The sequence below is a fragment of the Gastrolobium bilobum genome, unplaced genomic scaffold (genome assembly GCF_033153095.1).
Source record: "Gastrolobium bilobum isolate Gb01-03AN ecotype WA unplaced genomic scaffold, APGP_CSIRO_Gbil_v1 utg45793, whole genome shotgun sequence".
NCBI lineage: Eukaryota > Viridiplantae > Streptophyta > Magnoliopsida > Fabales > Fabaceae > Gastrolobium > Gastrolobium bilobum.
In genome coordinates, this window is record NW_026898814.1 from 33,783 (window position 1) to 50,009 (window position 16,227).

The following is a 16,227-nucleotide window of genomic DNA, read 5'->3' on the forward strand; positions in this document are numbered from 1 at the left end:
ATTTTGACTGATATTTTATTTTTGTAAAATATTTCAGCGGATAGAAATTCCATCGTCTTCGATGAAAAGTATTCCGACGGAAAAATATTTTTTTGACAAAATTTTTGTCATTTTCAACGTAGGATTTTTGTTGAAAATATGATATTTTTTAGTAGTCTGAAAAATACATAAATAAAATTGTGAAATATAATAATGATATTAATTTTTGAAAAAAGGTAAAATTGTAAAAATTTCTTATTGACCATCCAATTTTTTCCTTACTATTTTTTTAACTCCCAAATAAGGGAAGAGAATACCCTCTAATTATCTTCCATTCCTTCCTCTCCCTCCCGCTGGCATCCTCTCCCCTCCCCTCCCCTCCAAACTCCCAAACAAAGCTAAAGTAAAACTTAGTTAACTTATTTCAAGTTTCAACCCTTTTCTACAACCTCTAGGTTACACCCAACACAATAAGAGTTATCCAACCACGTAGAACTAGAATTTTCACAATCACTCCCCTTCTTCCAGTTTTCAATTATTATATTAAATTTCGATTTGAATGACAAGTAGGATTTCTCCCTTCCCGCTTGAATGATCTATCAAAGAACCAAAGCGATTAATCGAAATCCATTGCTCCATTATGCAAAGCATGGCAGCACAGGTCGACCCCATGAACGAATTCAAAGGGCAACTTCAAAGCTTCGCAAGTGCATTCCTTTCATCACCGAACTCAAAGATGTGGAAGACCCAGAGGAAGCCTTATCTCTTTTTCACGATTACAAGGAACGGGGTTTCAGGCACTATTACCCTTCCTATGCTGCTTTACTCTACAAACTGGCTCGTTCTAGAAAATTCGAAGCCGTTGAAACCATTCTTACTCAAATGCAAGAGACTGACATGCACTGCAGAGAGAGCGTTTTCATGGCTCTGTTTGAACACTACGGCAAAGCGTCACTTCCTGAAAAAGCTTTTGAACTCTTTCGCAGAATGCCTCGGTTCAATTGCGTCCGCACGTTGCAGTCCTTCAATGCGCTTCTCAATGTTCTCGTCGATAATGATCGGTTTGCCCAGGCCAATGATGTTTTTTATCGATCCTATGAGATGGGTTTTCGTCCAAACACGGTTACGTTCAATATAATGATCAAGGGCTGGTTGGCAAAGGGTGAGTGGGAAAAAGCATGTGAGGTGTTTGATGAAATGCTTCAGAAAACAGTACAGCCGAGTGTTGTGACTTATAATAGTCTCATTGGTTTCTTTTCTAGAAAGGGTGATTTGGATAAAGCAATGGCCTTGCTTGAGGACATGAACCAGAAAAGAAAACGCGCAAATGAAGTAACTTATACACTGTTGATGGAAGGCTTGTGCTCTGTGGGAAAATATGAGGAAGCTAAGAAGCTAATGTTTGATATGGCGTATCGCGGGTGTAAACCTAGGGTGGTCAATTTTTCTGTTTTGATGAATGATCTCGGAAAGAGAGGAAAGATTGAGGAGGCCAAGTCTTTACTCCATGAGATGAAAAAGAGGCGGCTTAAGCCGGATGTTGTAGCATACAATATATTGATAAATTATCTTTGCAAGGGAGGTAAGACAGCAGAAGCTTACAAAGTCTTAATTGAGATGCAGATTGGAGGCTGTGAGCCAAATGCTGCTACATACAGGATGATGGTTGATGGTTTGTCCCGGATTGGGGATTTTGAGGTAGGTCTGAATGTTTTGAATGCAATGCTAGCCAGTAGACATTGCCCGCGTTCTGAAACATTTAATTGTTTTGTTGTTGGCCTATTGAACTCTGGGAATGTTGATGGTGCCCGCTTTGTTTTGGAAGAGATGGAGAAGAGAAAGGTAGAATTTGATTCAGAGGGCTGGGAAACTATAATAAAGTATGCTTGCAGTGAGGATAAGGGTGCAAGTGGGCTTGTGACTATACTTACATCTCCATCCATCTAGTGCATTTGGTATGGGCCAAATGTCTAGATCTTTCGTGGTTATTTTTCTTGTCTGTTCCAGGATATCATTTTGAATTCCCTTTACCCAGGTTCTAATCCCATATGATAGTAAGATGGTGGTTTTCCTGGGACATATGTTCCAAGGTAGTAATGAATAGTTTCATTTCAAGGTGAACAAATTGTTTTCAATGGTGGATATATGTTGTTGCTTAGCTTAGAAGATGAGTGGTATTTGCTGGCAAAGATGAATGCAGAGTCTTGGGAGTTTGTATCCGTGGTCTGAATTTCATCCCTGCCAATTAGTTGGCTTAAAAAATGTTTTGATGAAACCTGAAAGATAAGTCCAACAAGTTGACTCGACTGTTTAAGGGCCTCTTTAAATTCTCCTGCTATATTTTGGTTGTAGCCCTTGACGAACATGTACATCTCTGTATCATCTTTTCTACTTTTAAAGTTTAAAGTTTTCAGCTTTTTAAAGAATTGTAATCCGCAACATAAAAAAGGCACCGTTACTGTTTTAAACTTGTAATACAGTTTTGGTCTAATGGTTTCAGCATCTCAGTGATTACTTTGTTCCACTTCTATTTCTCTCACTCATTTATCTTCTCCTGTTTCTTACCCTCACCCATGTCCCAGATTTATTTCCACTTTCCCCTCAATAAAACCAGAGAAAAGAAAAGGATTGAAAACCAGAAGTTGGTAATCTAAAGTTGGAAATGCTTTAATGTTCTGGACCAAGAAATGTTCTCTCTCTTTTCTTTTTTATATACGAAGAGTGTATCAAGTCAGCAAAATATTATTGTAAGAGTAAGGGAGGGATCCGAGAGAGAAAAAATATTAGGATAAGAACTTATAAAATTATCATCTTTGATTTATTTGTTAATGAGTAGAATCATCTCACATAACATGGTGATGTTCCAATAACACATTTTGTTCAAGTATTTGCCATTTCTTGAAGTACTTTTTTTAAATAACAAAAAAAAAAAAAAAAAACTTTCGTTTTTGTGGTTTTATCTTCCGTTTACAGAATTGTAATATCAAATTTGTGGGGTTTTTTAATTTTATACTTGTTTTGACATTCCATAATTACGCGGCAAAAAGCAAGATTGTTCTGACGATACTTTTTTTTTTGTTTTTTGTTTTTTTGGAAATCTCTGATAATACTGTTTTAGGTCTATGAATTGTTACTTTTGTCGATCAAAAATCATCTCACATTCTTTCTCATCTGAGCTTGAGGTGATAAGAGACACCTTATGGACCAAACCAACTAGTAATTATTAATTAAAAGCCGAAGGCAGAAAGTTTGACTTGACGTGGTTGAGGAATTGTGGCAGTTACGCATTCTTGTGCTTTCAGCCTAGGAAAACTGTACTTGGACAGTAATGAGTAATGACAATAAAGAATGTCTTACAAAGATTATTTTTAAGTTTGTTTAGTTCTAACTACAATAACGAGAATTTAGGGGATTAGTTCCATTCATCAACTACTCCTCTCATCAACTCCATCATTTCATTCTATAATTTTGGTGTTTGAACTTTGAGTTCCAAGTATTTATACCTGTCCTTATTACTCTTTATCATCTCATCAAACTACAACCTCAAAACTATCAAATACTCCTATGGCAAACTTCGAATCTCTTTCTATGACTATGCCTTTGAAGCCCATAATCTTTCTAGCATTTATATTACTTGCAGTCACTTCCACTACTTCAACTCGAATCCTTGATGAGCTAGAAACCCCAACCGCAGCACCAGAAGAACCTCATTCTGCTGAGTCCCCTGTTTCTTCCATTGTCCCTCCACTGGTGGCAGCTGCCCCTGCTGCAGCCACCGGTGCCACAGTCACTGATGCTGACCACAACCACCACACACTCTCATTTTTCATGCATGACATTCTCGGTGGCTCAAACCCCACAGCGAGAGCAGTAACTGGAGTTGTTACAAACCCTGCTCTCAACGCTCAAGTTGCATTTGCTAAGCCCAACGGTGCAAACCTTCCTCTCAACAATGGCGTTCCACAGAACAATAACAACAATGGAATTCTCAACAACAACAACCTTCCCTTCCTCACCGGACTCAGTGGAAACACAGGGAACGTGTTCAGCAACAAGGGAAACAACTTAGTCAACAACGGTGGGGCTGGTTTCCCAGTGACAAATACGAATCAACTCCCGCAAGGAATGACACTGCAGAAGTTGATGTTTGGAACAATGACTGTGTTTGATGATGAATTAACAGAAGGGAATGAATTGGGATCAGGTTTGGTTGGGAAAGCACAGGGCTTTTATATAGCAAGTGCAGTTGATGGAACCAGCCAGGTAATGGCTTTCACCGCCAAGTTTGAAGAGAATGGTTATGCTGATAGTCTCAGTTTCTTTGGTGTGCATCGAACACAAGTTTCAGAATCCCAACTTGCCATAATTGGAGGCACCGGAAAGTATGTTAATGCTGAGGGCTATGCTATTATTAAGACCTTTCCGGTAACTGATCAGCAACATAATAATGATGGAGTGGAGACTCTGTTGCAGCTCACTGCATATCTTGCTTATTAGGGTGTCTTAATATGCTATGAACTTTCTGGTTTCAAATTACAATTATTGCAAAATATTTCTATTTCGTGTAATGAATCTCACTATGTGAGCATATTGTACTTTTGAAAAAAGAAAAAAAATGTTATGCCTCAATTTGATTGTGCCACAAACCACAACCGAAGTTTATTGCTTTTCTCTTTTTTGTCCTTTGAATCCCAATATTCAAAGGCTTTTCTTTCTTTTTTTCTATCATGGATGTGTATTGTATATATTGATAGCTGTTTGTCTTTTGGTAAAGTTAGAAAGAAGAATCAGCCTCAGATGTTCAATCGAACATGTGGTTTTGCCATCATTACAGTTCTGTAATTCTTACACATTCAGGTATGCTTCTGCTTGTTCTCTAATGACTTTGATATATGTTGTTCTCCAATTCTATATATATAATACCCACATTTATTTCCGATTTATTTTACACAGTATTCTGTAGTCTCACCTATTATCTTTGTTAGGGATAGGTTATTTTACCTACTTCTTTCTCTGCTTACCTTTACCTATCACTCTAAACTACTATTAGATTAAAATCTTAACTAATCTTTATCTTTCTCTCTCCTCTTAAGATTTTGATATAACGGTGTTAGAGAATAGTAGGCAAAGGTAGACAAAAAAAATAGCAGGTAGAATAATCTATCCTGGAAACATTTTTACATAGTTAAAATAGAGATGAAATTCACCCCACACAAAAAAAATAGAGATGAAAAAAAAAGAACTAACACATAAGATTTTGGAAAACCATCAATTTATAAGGAAAAATTAACGGATAATAATAGATAAATTTTTCATTTAAGTGATAGAAAAGCTCTCTATAAATTCATCTAAAAGATAGTATATGAATTTTCTCTCTATACGAGGATGTGATGATTAAAAATGATGGAGAAGTCATATAAGGTGGGTTTGGTACCAGTTTTATTTTAGTTTCTTGGGAAAACATCATAGGGAAAATAACAATGCCATGTTTGGTATGAAAAAAAGCCAAACTTTCTAGGGTAAATTTTTTTCTCGAAAATAGCTTTTGTGTGTAAATTTATGTACGGTTCCCATTAGATTATGTGGAATTTTTTGTTGCTCAAAAAAGTAAATAGTGACCCTTGAAGGAATAGACCACATTACCCTTTGGTTTGTACGAAGAAATGGTGTCACGTACAGAACTTTTTGAATCAAAATAAAAATGGGGTTATTTTGGTAAAATAATCTCACAATCCCACTAATATTTCACAATCAACCAAACACAAACTCAATAAACTTAACCACAAAATTTCAGAAAAATTTGGACCTACCAAACACATTTTTAGTCACATTTTTGGATAACTCATTTTCCCACCATATTCCAGAGAATCAAGATTTTCGGGTAAACAAAAATTTCTTCTCTACAAAATGCAACCAAAATGTCATGTCAATACACATTATCAGGTTCAGCAGGTTTTGTTTCGCCATGTGATGTAGCGTTCAAGACGTGAGACATAGTTAGTCAAAGATTTTTCGTCGAGCACTATGTAGGAACGATGTCGACACGAGACACTATATGATATGACTTTTTAATAAGATAATTCTAAACAAATATTAAATTTTGACACATTTTGATATTAAATAATATTTTTAATTTATGTAGTATATATTATATTTAATATTCAATAATTTAATAAAAAATAAAACTAAATTTATAATAATCCATTAATTTTGCAAAGAAACATAAGATATATTATTATATTTTTAAATTGAAAATCATTTATACACTCTAATGAGATTTATTCGGTATCTATTTTTTAATTTTTATTATATCAATTTGGTAAAACATCGATCATTTTTTCATGATATGTATTGAAATTTCAAATATTATATATGTCGGAGCGTGTCAGAGTGTCGGGGAGTGTCAAACACGACACTTCAGATTTTTTGAAGTGTCGGTACAATATAGGTTGAGCCTAGAGTGTAACACCTCGTTCATGACTGATTTGTTATCATTGACATTAAGCGCAGTTGCAATCACAACAATTGAATTAAAAATACGGATAACTTTTTCTTTCTTCTGTTGACGTTGGATTTTCTTCTTGAACTTTTTTCGTAATTAAAATAACTCAACCATGATTATAACTCAATATTTATGTGGAAGATTTATTCTTTATTTAAGTTTATCATTTAATAATGTTATATCAATACCATAATGGCCCCAAAAATCAATATAGCACAAATCTCATTTTTTTCTCGAATGTGTCACTAAGTAATTGATTACCTTTCTGGTGGTAATCGACCACTAAACTGGGTAGTCGATTACCAAACTGGGGATAATTGATTACTAGCTCCATACAAAAGCTCAGCTTCCAACCCCTGTTACGTGGTAATTGATTACCCACATGATGGTAATCAATTACTGAACTGGGTAATTGATTACCATGGTGAACATAGCTTATTGGTTAACTCTCTATTAAAAATACATATATTATTTTTTATTTTTTAATGTTACATTTTAAATTGTTTTGAAATAATTATGAAATATTTTTTAAATTTTTATTTTCTTTCTTATTAATTTATCTAAACTAATTATGCATAAAAATTTTACAATATAAATTTTTTAAGGTGAGGTTGGATTCAGGTTTGACTCCATTAGATTTTGGAAAAATGAACCATTGAAGAACTTATAAAAGTGAAAAAGAATTGCAAATAAATTTTAATACAAAGAAGAAATTAATTAATCTCAATATCAATTAATTAATTAATTCATATAAAAAATTTATTAAGGCAATTACTTTTAAGTTTTTTTAAAAAATTTTAATTTATTTATCTTTTACTTTAAAAAAATTCATATTATTTATACTTATTCAGAAATTTTGTTGTTATACCTCAAGCTATTTATCCTCTTAAATTTGCACATATATTATAAGATTAATAATCAATTCAAAATTATATCTATGATTTATATTTGAATTTCAATGTATTTTAATAAAATTATATATTTTGTATTTTGTTTTAATTAATGAAATTATAATATATGATTTTTTTAAATAAAAATTTAAAAACTAAATCAAGTTTAAACAAATTTAAATTTGATAAAATTAGATTTGATTAATTGTGTTTTTTCTCAATATTTTATATTATCTCAAGAAAATGGCAATTAGTAATTTTTGGGTTATCGCATGCATTAAATAAAGTAGTGGTTTCTAAATTTTTTATATTCCCCAATGTTTTGATCAATAATTCATAATAAATCTATAAAAATCACGTACATGGTTTAGCATTTACCAGACATATTAGGTCTTGAGCCCATTGGGCGTCTACATGTAGCGGATCTTTAAACATAATATTTAGATTAAATTTTTCAAAAAATGTTACGTTTAAGTATATTTTTTTCAAACAGTAGCAACTTGATCGTTGCCCCTCCTTTAATTAGTTCTAAAGTTAAGCAAAACTTGCATTGTCAGAACCAAGTTAGCCTGGCCGGTCGTACCGGAAATTCAGTAATCCGGTCACTTGGATATCCAGTCGGTGAAAAGATCGATCTGGTTAACTTAAATCAGAAGACTTGACTAGTTAGGGATCAAACTCCTACGACGTAATTTTGTCTGATAGATCGCTCACACCCTACTAGTGGGCTTCATTTAACACATACATAGTACAAAAAGGAATTTTTCTTAAAAAGGAAAAAAAGAAAAAAGAAAACTTGATACAAAGACTTCTAAGTTGACATAAGGCTTATGGATGAGTTACAATAATATTTATAAATAACTTATAAATAAAATTTTAATAAAGAATTATCTCAAAGCCTTTTTTTTTAAAAAAAATATATAAATAAAAAAGCAACCTAACCCAATATATTAAATTTTAAATTTTACATTTTACAAGTTAAGTCAACCATTAATGGCATGAATATTTAAGTTTTAATCAACACTTGCAAATTTAGACATAACCAGTACATAAGACTCATGTAAAATCTGCCAATACAAAAAGTGGAAGAAAACACAAAATTCTTGATATATTTAATTTTTAGAATTGATTTCAATCAAATTGGTTCCGGTAATAATTTATCTTGAAATTTTTTGGTAGATCACAGTTACAAATTACAATGAAGTAAGGATACCTAATTTTGAATCAACCGTTGTAAGAGTCATAAATACATAGTAGAAGTTGCAGCCCTACCAAAAGAAAATATTTTCCGTACATTATCCCTACCTTTATAATTATTTTCTTTCATATCCCTTATTTTTTCATTTTTGGTAATGAAATACCTACTCCCATTGTACCAAAAATTCACTCCTAAAAGCCTGAAACAGAACAGTAAATTCAGACTGATTAATTTCCAAAGGTTCAACTCCTTAAGAATAAACAGACTACCCTATAAATGACAAAGATGTAGAGATGGATTAAATTTCCAATGGGAAAATAGTGGTAGAGAACGATATAGTCTCAATAAATGAAAAGTAACATACCCATAAATCACCAGTTAGTAGAAAAAGTAAAACAAAAACCATATAGAAAATGGGGTTTTCGTTTATCCTTTAACATGACATGGTAAAGTTTTTTACACACACAACATTTTGTGAGGTCCGCATTTTTTGAAACAAAAAAAAAAAAACTAAAGCACGGAAAACGAAACAAATCTCAGTAACATGACACAATCACTTTATCTACAACATAACTCTTATAAAACTCATAGAAAATACATGACATTAACTACTGTATTGTATCCCATACCATAAAGAAAATTTCTGATCAAGTGACATACCATAGATGGATGTTTTAGTATTGAAATACTGCTAACGTTGCTTCCACATTCCCGAGAAAGTAAAAGTCGTACATGTGGGACACTCTTCCAACTCTCTCCAAGTGCTGGTTTGGAAATGCCGTCTTCTCCAGCAACCACATGATTCGTTACCTTCCGAATGTGTTCCATTAGAAGTGTTATTAGAAGGATATATCTAATACAAATAGATACTTCTAGAACCCCTTGTGTATATAAATAGAGCATTTGCTCATAAATGAAGCAAGCAAAAACTAATTAAGTAAAGAGTTTTTCTCTTGTAGGAGGTCCCTTCCCTCGAAGAAGGTATAGGAGGTTCATTCCCTCAAGAATGTTTATCCCGGTCCCCATCAATTGGTGCAAGCAAAAACCAATAAAGTAAAGAGTTTTTCTCTTGTAGGAGGTCCCTTCCCTTGAAGAAGGTATAGGAAATTCGTTCCCTCAAAGAACGTTTATCCCGGTCCGTATCAATTGGTCCGAATCAATTAGATAACAATATTCACAGCTATAGATATATTCGCCAACAATATAAACCTTCACCCCAATACAGAAAAGCAAGGCTAAGATATTATGCGTCTTTTCTAGTGAGATAACTAGAATAATCATCTCGTCATTTATATTGCTATTACCATATCAGTTAGTTTAGCTTAACCATAGTTAGTCTATTAGCTCAACTATGTGTTAGTTACTTTCCCGCTTCTGTTATGACAGTTATGTCAATGTACCATATATAGTTATTTTCTCTGTATTGTATCGATCAATCAATTCATTGACAAAATAATGCAGAATACTTTCGTTCTTTCCCTTTCTTTCTCTGTTCTTTCTTTCTTTGGTAACAATTGCAACTTGAAGTAATATACTGTCCCATTTCTCCAAAAAATAATAAATAAATAATAAACTCCCTAATTTTCCTCACTTGTCTAACAACATACTAATTACCCATTTGTATCAATATCACAGTATTTATGTTTGAAATTCTCTAAATATAAAATGAACCAGTCATGACTCAACCATTGTCTGACATTTTCAAAAGTTCTGTTTTTTCTGCCGCCCCAGTAAATTATGTCTTGTTGCCTTATTTATCCCACAAGATAGTATACTTTTGAAACATTTATACGAGGAAATAAATATCAGAAGATGATCAATTATTATAAGGCTAAATATGACACAAGCTCCCCACCTTATCCTTTTTTTCTCACACGTCACTCCTCACCATCTTATTTCTCTCAATTAGTGAAAGGACTATCACTGGCATAAATGAAAGGGGAAAGCAAAACAAAAGCAAAGCTTACCAATACTGCAATATTATGATCATGTGCTATGTTCTTCAGTAAAAAGCCCGCGGATATCATTAAAGCATGTCCTGAAATCACCCATAATATGTAAACCTGTAAGTTTCTGCACAGTTAACTAGTTGTCCAACCTATAATCATGGAAAAAAGGACTCTCTTAACCAAAGGAAAGGAAAAGCGTGAATAAACATGTTAGGAAAACGGTGACATCAAAGAAGATTAGAACAAAAACTAAAATGTAGAAAGACTTAAGAGACATGACTTGACCTCAAAACAATTTGCACAATGACTTATGATCCTCATAATAAGACTCCTTGTTACGAAAGAGTCCAATCAATTTATCTACCTCTAACTATATATATATATATATATATATATATATATATATATATACTCTCTCTCTCTCTCTTTGGGGATATCTAATCTTTTGATTTTTTATGTTTCTCAATGGAACAAAAATTGTGACTTGTAGTTGAACTTCGAAACTAGAATGAAGTGCTTGACTTGATACATGGTAACCAGATACTAAGAAACTCTCGTGGTATGGGTAAATATACTACGTAACTTATTTTTACTTTTGGGGATGAGCTTCCCAGAGCATAATACAAGAAGCCCACACTTTAAAATTGCTTTGTTGGCACATGATACTTAAATTGCAAGATGCATACCGCATGAATTAAATGTTTACTTTTAATTGAGGATGAGCTTCCCAGGGTACAAGAAGCCAGCACTTAAAATTGCTTTGTTCACACATGATGTTTAAATTGCATGATGCATACCCCAGACCTTGAAATGTATAGGAGCAAGCGCTCTTAATTAACTCAGGCTATTAAAAGTTCAAATTCCTTTACAAAAAAATTATTAAGAAAACAAGTAAATCAGAAAATACAAGTCCAAAGCTTATTAAGAATTCGCAAGGGAAATTCCTATAGAATGAATATGGACAAGAACTGCACAGCTTGGAAAGCTCAACTTAGGATATGATTTTTCCAATGCAAATACATGTCCAAGGGATCATTAGTTTCAAGAATACTCAAGGACATTTATTGAAGATTGATGTAGATTATTGGATTATGTAACATGACAAGGACAACTAGGATGTTCCAGGATTATCAAATAACGGATAATATAATTTGCCAAGTGCCAATGAGTATCTTTTTAATTCTGAGCATGTCAAGAAGGCCAAGAAAATAAAGAAAGATTGAAAGGTTAACAAAAGGGAATAACATGGTAAACAATGCCATCATTTAAAGTAAGCATACCAAGGAATTATGTATGCAAATATGGACTATACCCTGAGGACCACTGCCCCCAAGGATGGGTGTAATCAGTGAAGAGATTGAATCAACAATCAGCAATCGAACATGATGATCTGATTTGACAGTCTGTGCAGTATCGAGTAGTCATTTATTTGAGAGAAAGAAATACAAAACCAACTAAGTAGCATCAGCCACAAATTTTCCTGTCAATGAGAACCTTAGATCTCAAATTAATCTTCAGTTGATGCAGCACATCAAACATCTGATAGACGTCAAACACTGAATAGCAAATTATCCTGTCCAATACTTTTTGGAGAGGTCCATGATCAGCCTAAAAGATGGACCATTAACAAACAATTTTAAGGCCAGTTAAAGAACAACAGGGACCAAACAATGTGCAATAAGTATGAAGCCATAATAACCTGATTGTCAAAGACATAACCAGAGGGCTGACCAACTAAATGTGCAATACGCTGAGGTGAAAAGGAGTTCCCTGTATCCAAGTATATAACTGAATTCTCATGCTTTGCAACCGTAGAGGCAGACAGTAGGCAAGCCTAAAATATATTTAAAAAAAAAAGCCAAGTTATATTTGAACAGAACATTTAAGAAGAAATAGAAGAAAGCAATTTATATTATATCATCCAAATAAGAGGTAATGCAGTAGCATCATGTGCATGTCAATGACGAGAAGGATAAGGCTGGGGACCTGTGCCAGCAAAGAGGTCATCTACAGAACCAAAGTAAATCAATATATTTTCAGAATTTCATTCTTAATACAGCCCAGGACTAAGGATGGAAAAAATTCCCATGCTTGCGGATCTCCAAAGTATTACCCACGACAGGGCAGCTAGCCTAACAGGTACACATTTAAGAAATGGGGGCAGGAGGGATCACAATACCTGCCCCACTAGGAACAACGAATTTTCAATATTTTAATGTGACTTTTTTTTGGTAAATGAGCCTATAATGAGGATTATGTATTACAAGATAAAATTGTACTAGGCACTTTATTTGTGACATTCTTTTAATTTTACATAAGTATTTTAAATTTTAAATTCATACAAGATTGCGATATATGATGTTAAATTTTATTCATTTATAGATTTTTTTTTCTTGTGACTTTTTTAATTTTCAATTTTAAGTTATTAAATACCCATACCCAAGGGGGCGAACCGGAGCAGTGATAAAACTGTTCCTTCATGACTGAAAGGTCATGGGTTCGAATCCAGGAAACAGCCTCTTTGCAATTATGCAAGGGTAAGGCTGCGTACAAGGATTTCCTCTACCCCACCCTCGCTAGTCGGGTTTAACGGAGAGTAGTTTTTTTTTTTTTTTTTAAATACCCATGGGTATCCGTCTCCCAGCAGAGATTAGATATTGGAATCCCCAACTGCGACAGGGCAGGGGAGCATTACCCATCCCTGCCCAGCCCCGTAAACACTATCAATCAAGATATGTTTTTTTTTTATGGCAAAGAAGCAAGTTCTTACCTGTGTCTTACCAGACGAGGATGGCCCTACAAGTTCAGTTAATTGTCCTTCACGTAATCCACCTCCAAGCAATGCATCAATCCTGAATAACACAGACTCAAACACTGAGTAGTGCTACTTTCAACCAACAGTCACACCTCATTAGAAACCAAATATAACAATTATTAAGAACTCAATATTATAAGCAGCAAAAGTTTTGAATACCATAGAGAAAACAAAGCGCTATGCTACTGGTGGAAAATAAGGAGGGGGGTGAAAATGGAGAGCAACGTAAAGGTTTTGACTTTCACTTATTGTCGATTTGGTCGAGGGTGAAAAACTACTATCAATTCTGATCTCAATTTCATGCCATAAGAGCGTTTAAAATTTGTTCTGTGGAGTGTAAATGAGTTGCATTCAACTTTCAACCCTTCCAGGATTTTGTTATAACTAGCAAGAGCGAAGTGATTTTCATTCCAAAATTTCCAGCCAACCAACCAAGCACAACCTAAGTAATAGAACATTTGTGCATAAAAGTGGTGTGCAACACAAATATTTCAAAATGCCACCCTAGGCATAACATAACATCAAGTACAGGTTTAGCTGAAAGTACCCTTCACATCCAGTACACAAAACATGTTTATTCCGCTTAGCATCTTCCAAGAGCTGCAAACCGTTTAGCAATGGTGGATGTAGAGCATCTATTACTGAGAGAAGCTGATCGATTCCCTAAAATGGAAAATACTCAAAGTAGAATCACGCACATTAATTAATTCAATAACAAAATTAGCAAAACATAAAATTCGAAAAACAACAATTAATGCCAGGTGAGCGCAGAGGTATGTATATAGCTAACCCTAACCTGCTTCAGTCTCTGTGAAGTAGATTGATTATCCGCAAAAGCGGTTAATGCATCAAGATCATGAAGGAGGAAATCTTCAACTGAGAAGAAAGTGGAATAGTGAGCGTGTTTGATAAATTCTGAAAATTTAAATCAAAAAAATTGCGGAAAAGAAAGGAACCAGAGAAAATGCCGTGGGAAGCGCAAAAGCTTTGAAAGTTATAGTCAATAAGTGGATACTCTTTCTCCAGAGATTTCAACGGCGCCATTTTTTTTCAATAGCTATTACCTTGTTTTTGTCTGGGGTTCATGACAACAAAACCAACCTAAAACGATTCGGTTCATGATTTTATGTGTGTTAATTCGGACCGGGCCGGTCGAGAATTTCACGTCAATTTGAACCAAGCTAAACCTTTTGCAGACTAGCAAAGTATTAGTTTAATCCGATCTTACGTGGGTCAAATTTTATTTTATTTTTTAATATATCAATCAGTTCGTCGTTTCGTGTTTAGTTCGATTCGGGACGGATTCCAAAATTAAGACTTTAAACCCTTCTAAAAATAGTACTGGGCTTACCTCCACTTGTTCAGTTCTCTGACGTTAATTGAGTTATGATAATTGGTACTTGGGTCAAATATTAATTAATTACATAATATTTTTTTCATAATTTAAATTATAAATAAAGTAAAGTACAAAATTAATGGAACAAGAACCAAAATGCCACACTGTTCACAAAAAATTACTTGAATGCAACGATTTGATATTTTTTTCCCAAAATGGCACATCGCCTAACTTGCTACAACACTTGGCGAGTTAGGTGTGAACACGTAGCAGAATGTTAATGGCCACGTAAGCTGATGCATAGTGCAGCGAGATTATATGGCAGACAGCTTCTGCCACGTGGCCTAAAACGCTAGGCAGCGTGGCGTCTCAGGTGTCAGTTTTTTTGACACGTTTCAAACTCACTATGCAGCATAGCATGTTACGTGTCAGCTTTTCTGACACGTGGCAAATGCGTTGTGCAGCATAGCATTTTACGTGTGTGTCAAATCTTAACTAGCCCAGCAGTCCAGAGTTTTTAGTTTAATAAATACACCACTTCCCCTCCCATTTCATGCATCAACGTGGGTTCGTTTCTCTCTTCAATTAATTTATGTTGTTTTTTTTTTCACCCATTTTTTTTTCAAAATGAGTGATAACAATGATTCATTAATTGCATTAGTCTATTTCAATCGGAGGAAATATTTTGGTCCTATTAGGCAAGTTTTTGAAGGAGATACAAAAGTATTTCGCATGAGCCCACAATGTAACTTTAATGAATTGAAGAAGACAATTTACAAGAAATTGATATTACAACGCGGTCAATTTCTGTCTCGCTTGATTGCTCGATGCACCTAGGGCAAAGAAAGTTGGGTTCCGGTGGAGATTGTTGAGGATGAAGATATCGCCTTAGTAGTAGGTGCATTTCGACTGCATCCAGACTCCAAATCTATTGAGTTGTATGCAGAAAAAGACTCTGATGGATAGTCCAGCAGTCAACGTTCTGACCCTTCCATTCAGTTGGTCGACATGAATAGAGAGTCGTTGGTGAATCCTGAAGATAGATATATGTCACCCCCACCACCGTTACCAATGTCACTTTAATTGCATCCTACCCAAGATAAGTATGCTCTTGCGTGCTGTACAGACAGCTCAGACGACCGGACGGGTGAAAGGTTTATTCCCGAAAGCAACTCATCGAACACTGATGTGGAGGGCAATTTCGATTCATGTCCGTCCACCGCCATGTGTCATATGATTCTTTCACTGGGCATTGTTGGAGGGCACGACCCGCTAGTGGCAAGTTAGTAACCGAAATTCATGAAAATTAATTGAATATTATATTTGAGTAGCAATGTTGAACAATTATGGCGGATATCTGTTGATACAAGAGACAAGAATGTTCCATTTTGGTATCAAATAAGTCACTATATGGCTATCAATTGGACACACCTAGACCAGGAGTTGCTAGCAATGGATGAAGCGCAAGTACCTAACTGGTAAATGGGTCAAGAGCTGTATAAGGACCAGGTTTTTTATAACAAGCATGATGTGCAAATGGCTATAAGTCAATGTTGTA

At 34.4% G+C, this 16,227-nt stretch overlaps 3 protein-coding genes across 3 annotated transcripts; 2 read left to right on the plus strand and 1 right to left on the minus strand.

Annotated features, from left to right (window-relative positions):
- The first annotated feature begins 480 nt into the window (after positions 1–480).
- LOC133284344 (pentatricopeptide repeat-containing protein At1g07740, mitochondrial) lies at positions 481–2,350 on the plus strand. The gene has a single exon (XM_061481346.1). It carries the CDS (start codon positions 571–573, stop codon positions 1,924–1,926), a length of 1,356 nt encoding a protein of 451 aa, XP_061337330.1. The 5' UTR covers positions 481–570; the 3' UTR covers positions 1,927–2,350.
- A 1,193-nt stretch (positions 2,351–3,543) lies between these two features.
- On the plus strand, positions 3,544–4,476 carry LOC133284347 (dirigent protein 25-like). The gene has a single exon (XM_061481349.1). The coding sequence runs from the start codon at positions 3,544–3,546 to the stop codon at positions 4,474–4,476; it is 933 nt and encodes a 310-aa protein (XP_061337333.1).
- Positions 4,477–9,017: 4,541 nt separating this feature from the next.
- LOC133284345 (DNA repair protein RAD51 homolog 4) lies at positions 9,018–14,407 on the minus strand. Its single transcript, XM_061481347.1, has 9 exons — positions 14,290–14,407; positions 14,130–14,209; positions 13,881–13,996; positions 13,289–13,370; positions 12,233–12,352; positions 12,013–12,126; positions 11,831–11,921; positions 10,537–10,607; positions 9,018–9,379 (listed from the first exon to the last, which is right to left on the minus strand). The coding sequence occupies exons 1-9, from the start codon at positions 14,375–14,377 to the stop codon at positions 9,155–9,157; spliced, it is 987 nt and encodes a 328-aa protein (XP_061337331.1). The 5' UTR covers positions 14,378–14,407; the 3' UTR covers positions 9,018–9,154.
- Positions 14,408–16,227: the final 1,820 nt, after the last annotated feature.

Coding starts and splice junctions, on each gene's coding strand:
- LOC133284344 (XM_061481346.1), top strand. CDS start 571: ATGATCTATCAAAGAACCAAAGCGATTAATCGAAATCCATTGCTCCAT.
- LOC133284345 (XM_061481347.1), bottom strand. CDS start 14,377: ATGGCGCCGTTGAAATCTCTGGAGAAAGAGTATCCACTTATTGACTAT. Junction 13,371..13,880: donor TTGTGTACTGGATGTGAAGG/GTACTTTCAGCT, acceptor TGTGTTATTCAG/GATTGATGCATTGCTTGGAG. Junction 11,922..12,012: donor AGATTAATTTGAGATCTAAG/GTTCTCATTGAC, acceptor GATACTGCACAG/ACTGTCAAATCAGATCATCA.
- LOC133284347 (XM_061481349.1), top strand. CDS start 3,544: ATGGCAAACTTCGAATCTCTTTCTATGACTATGCCTTTGAAGCCCATA.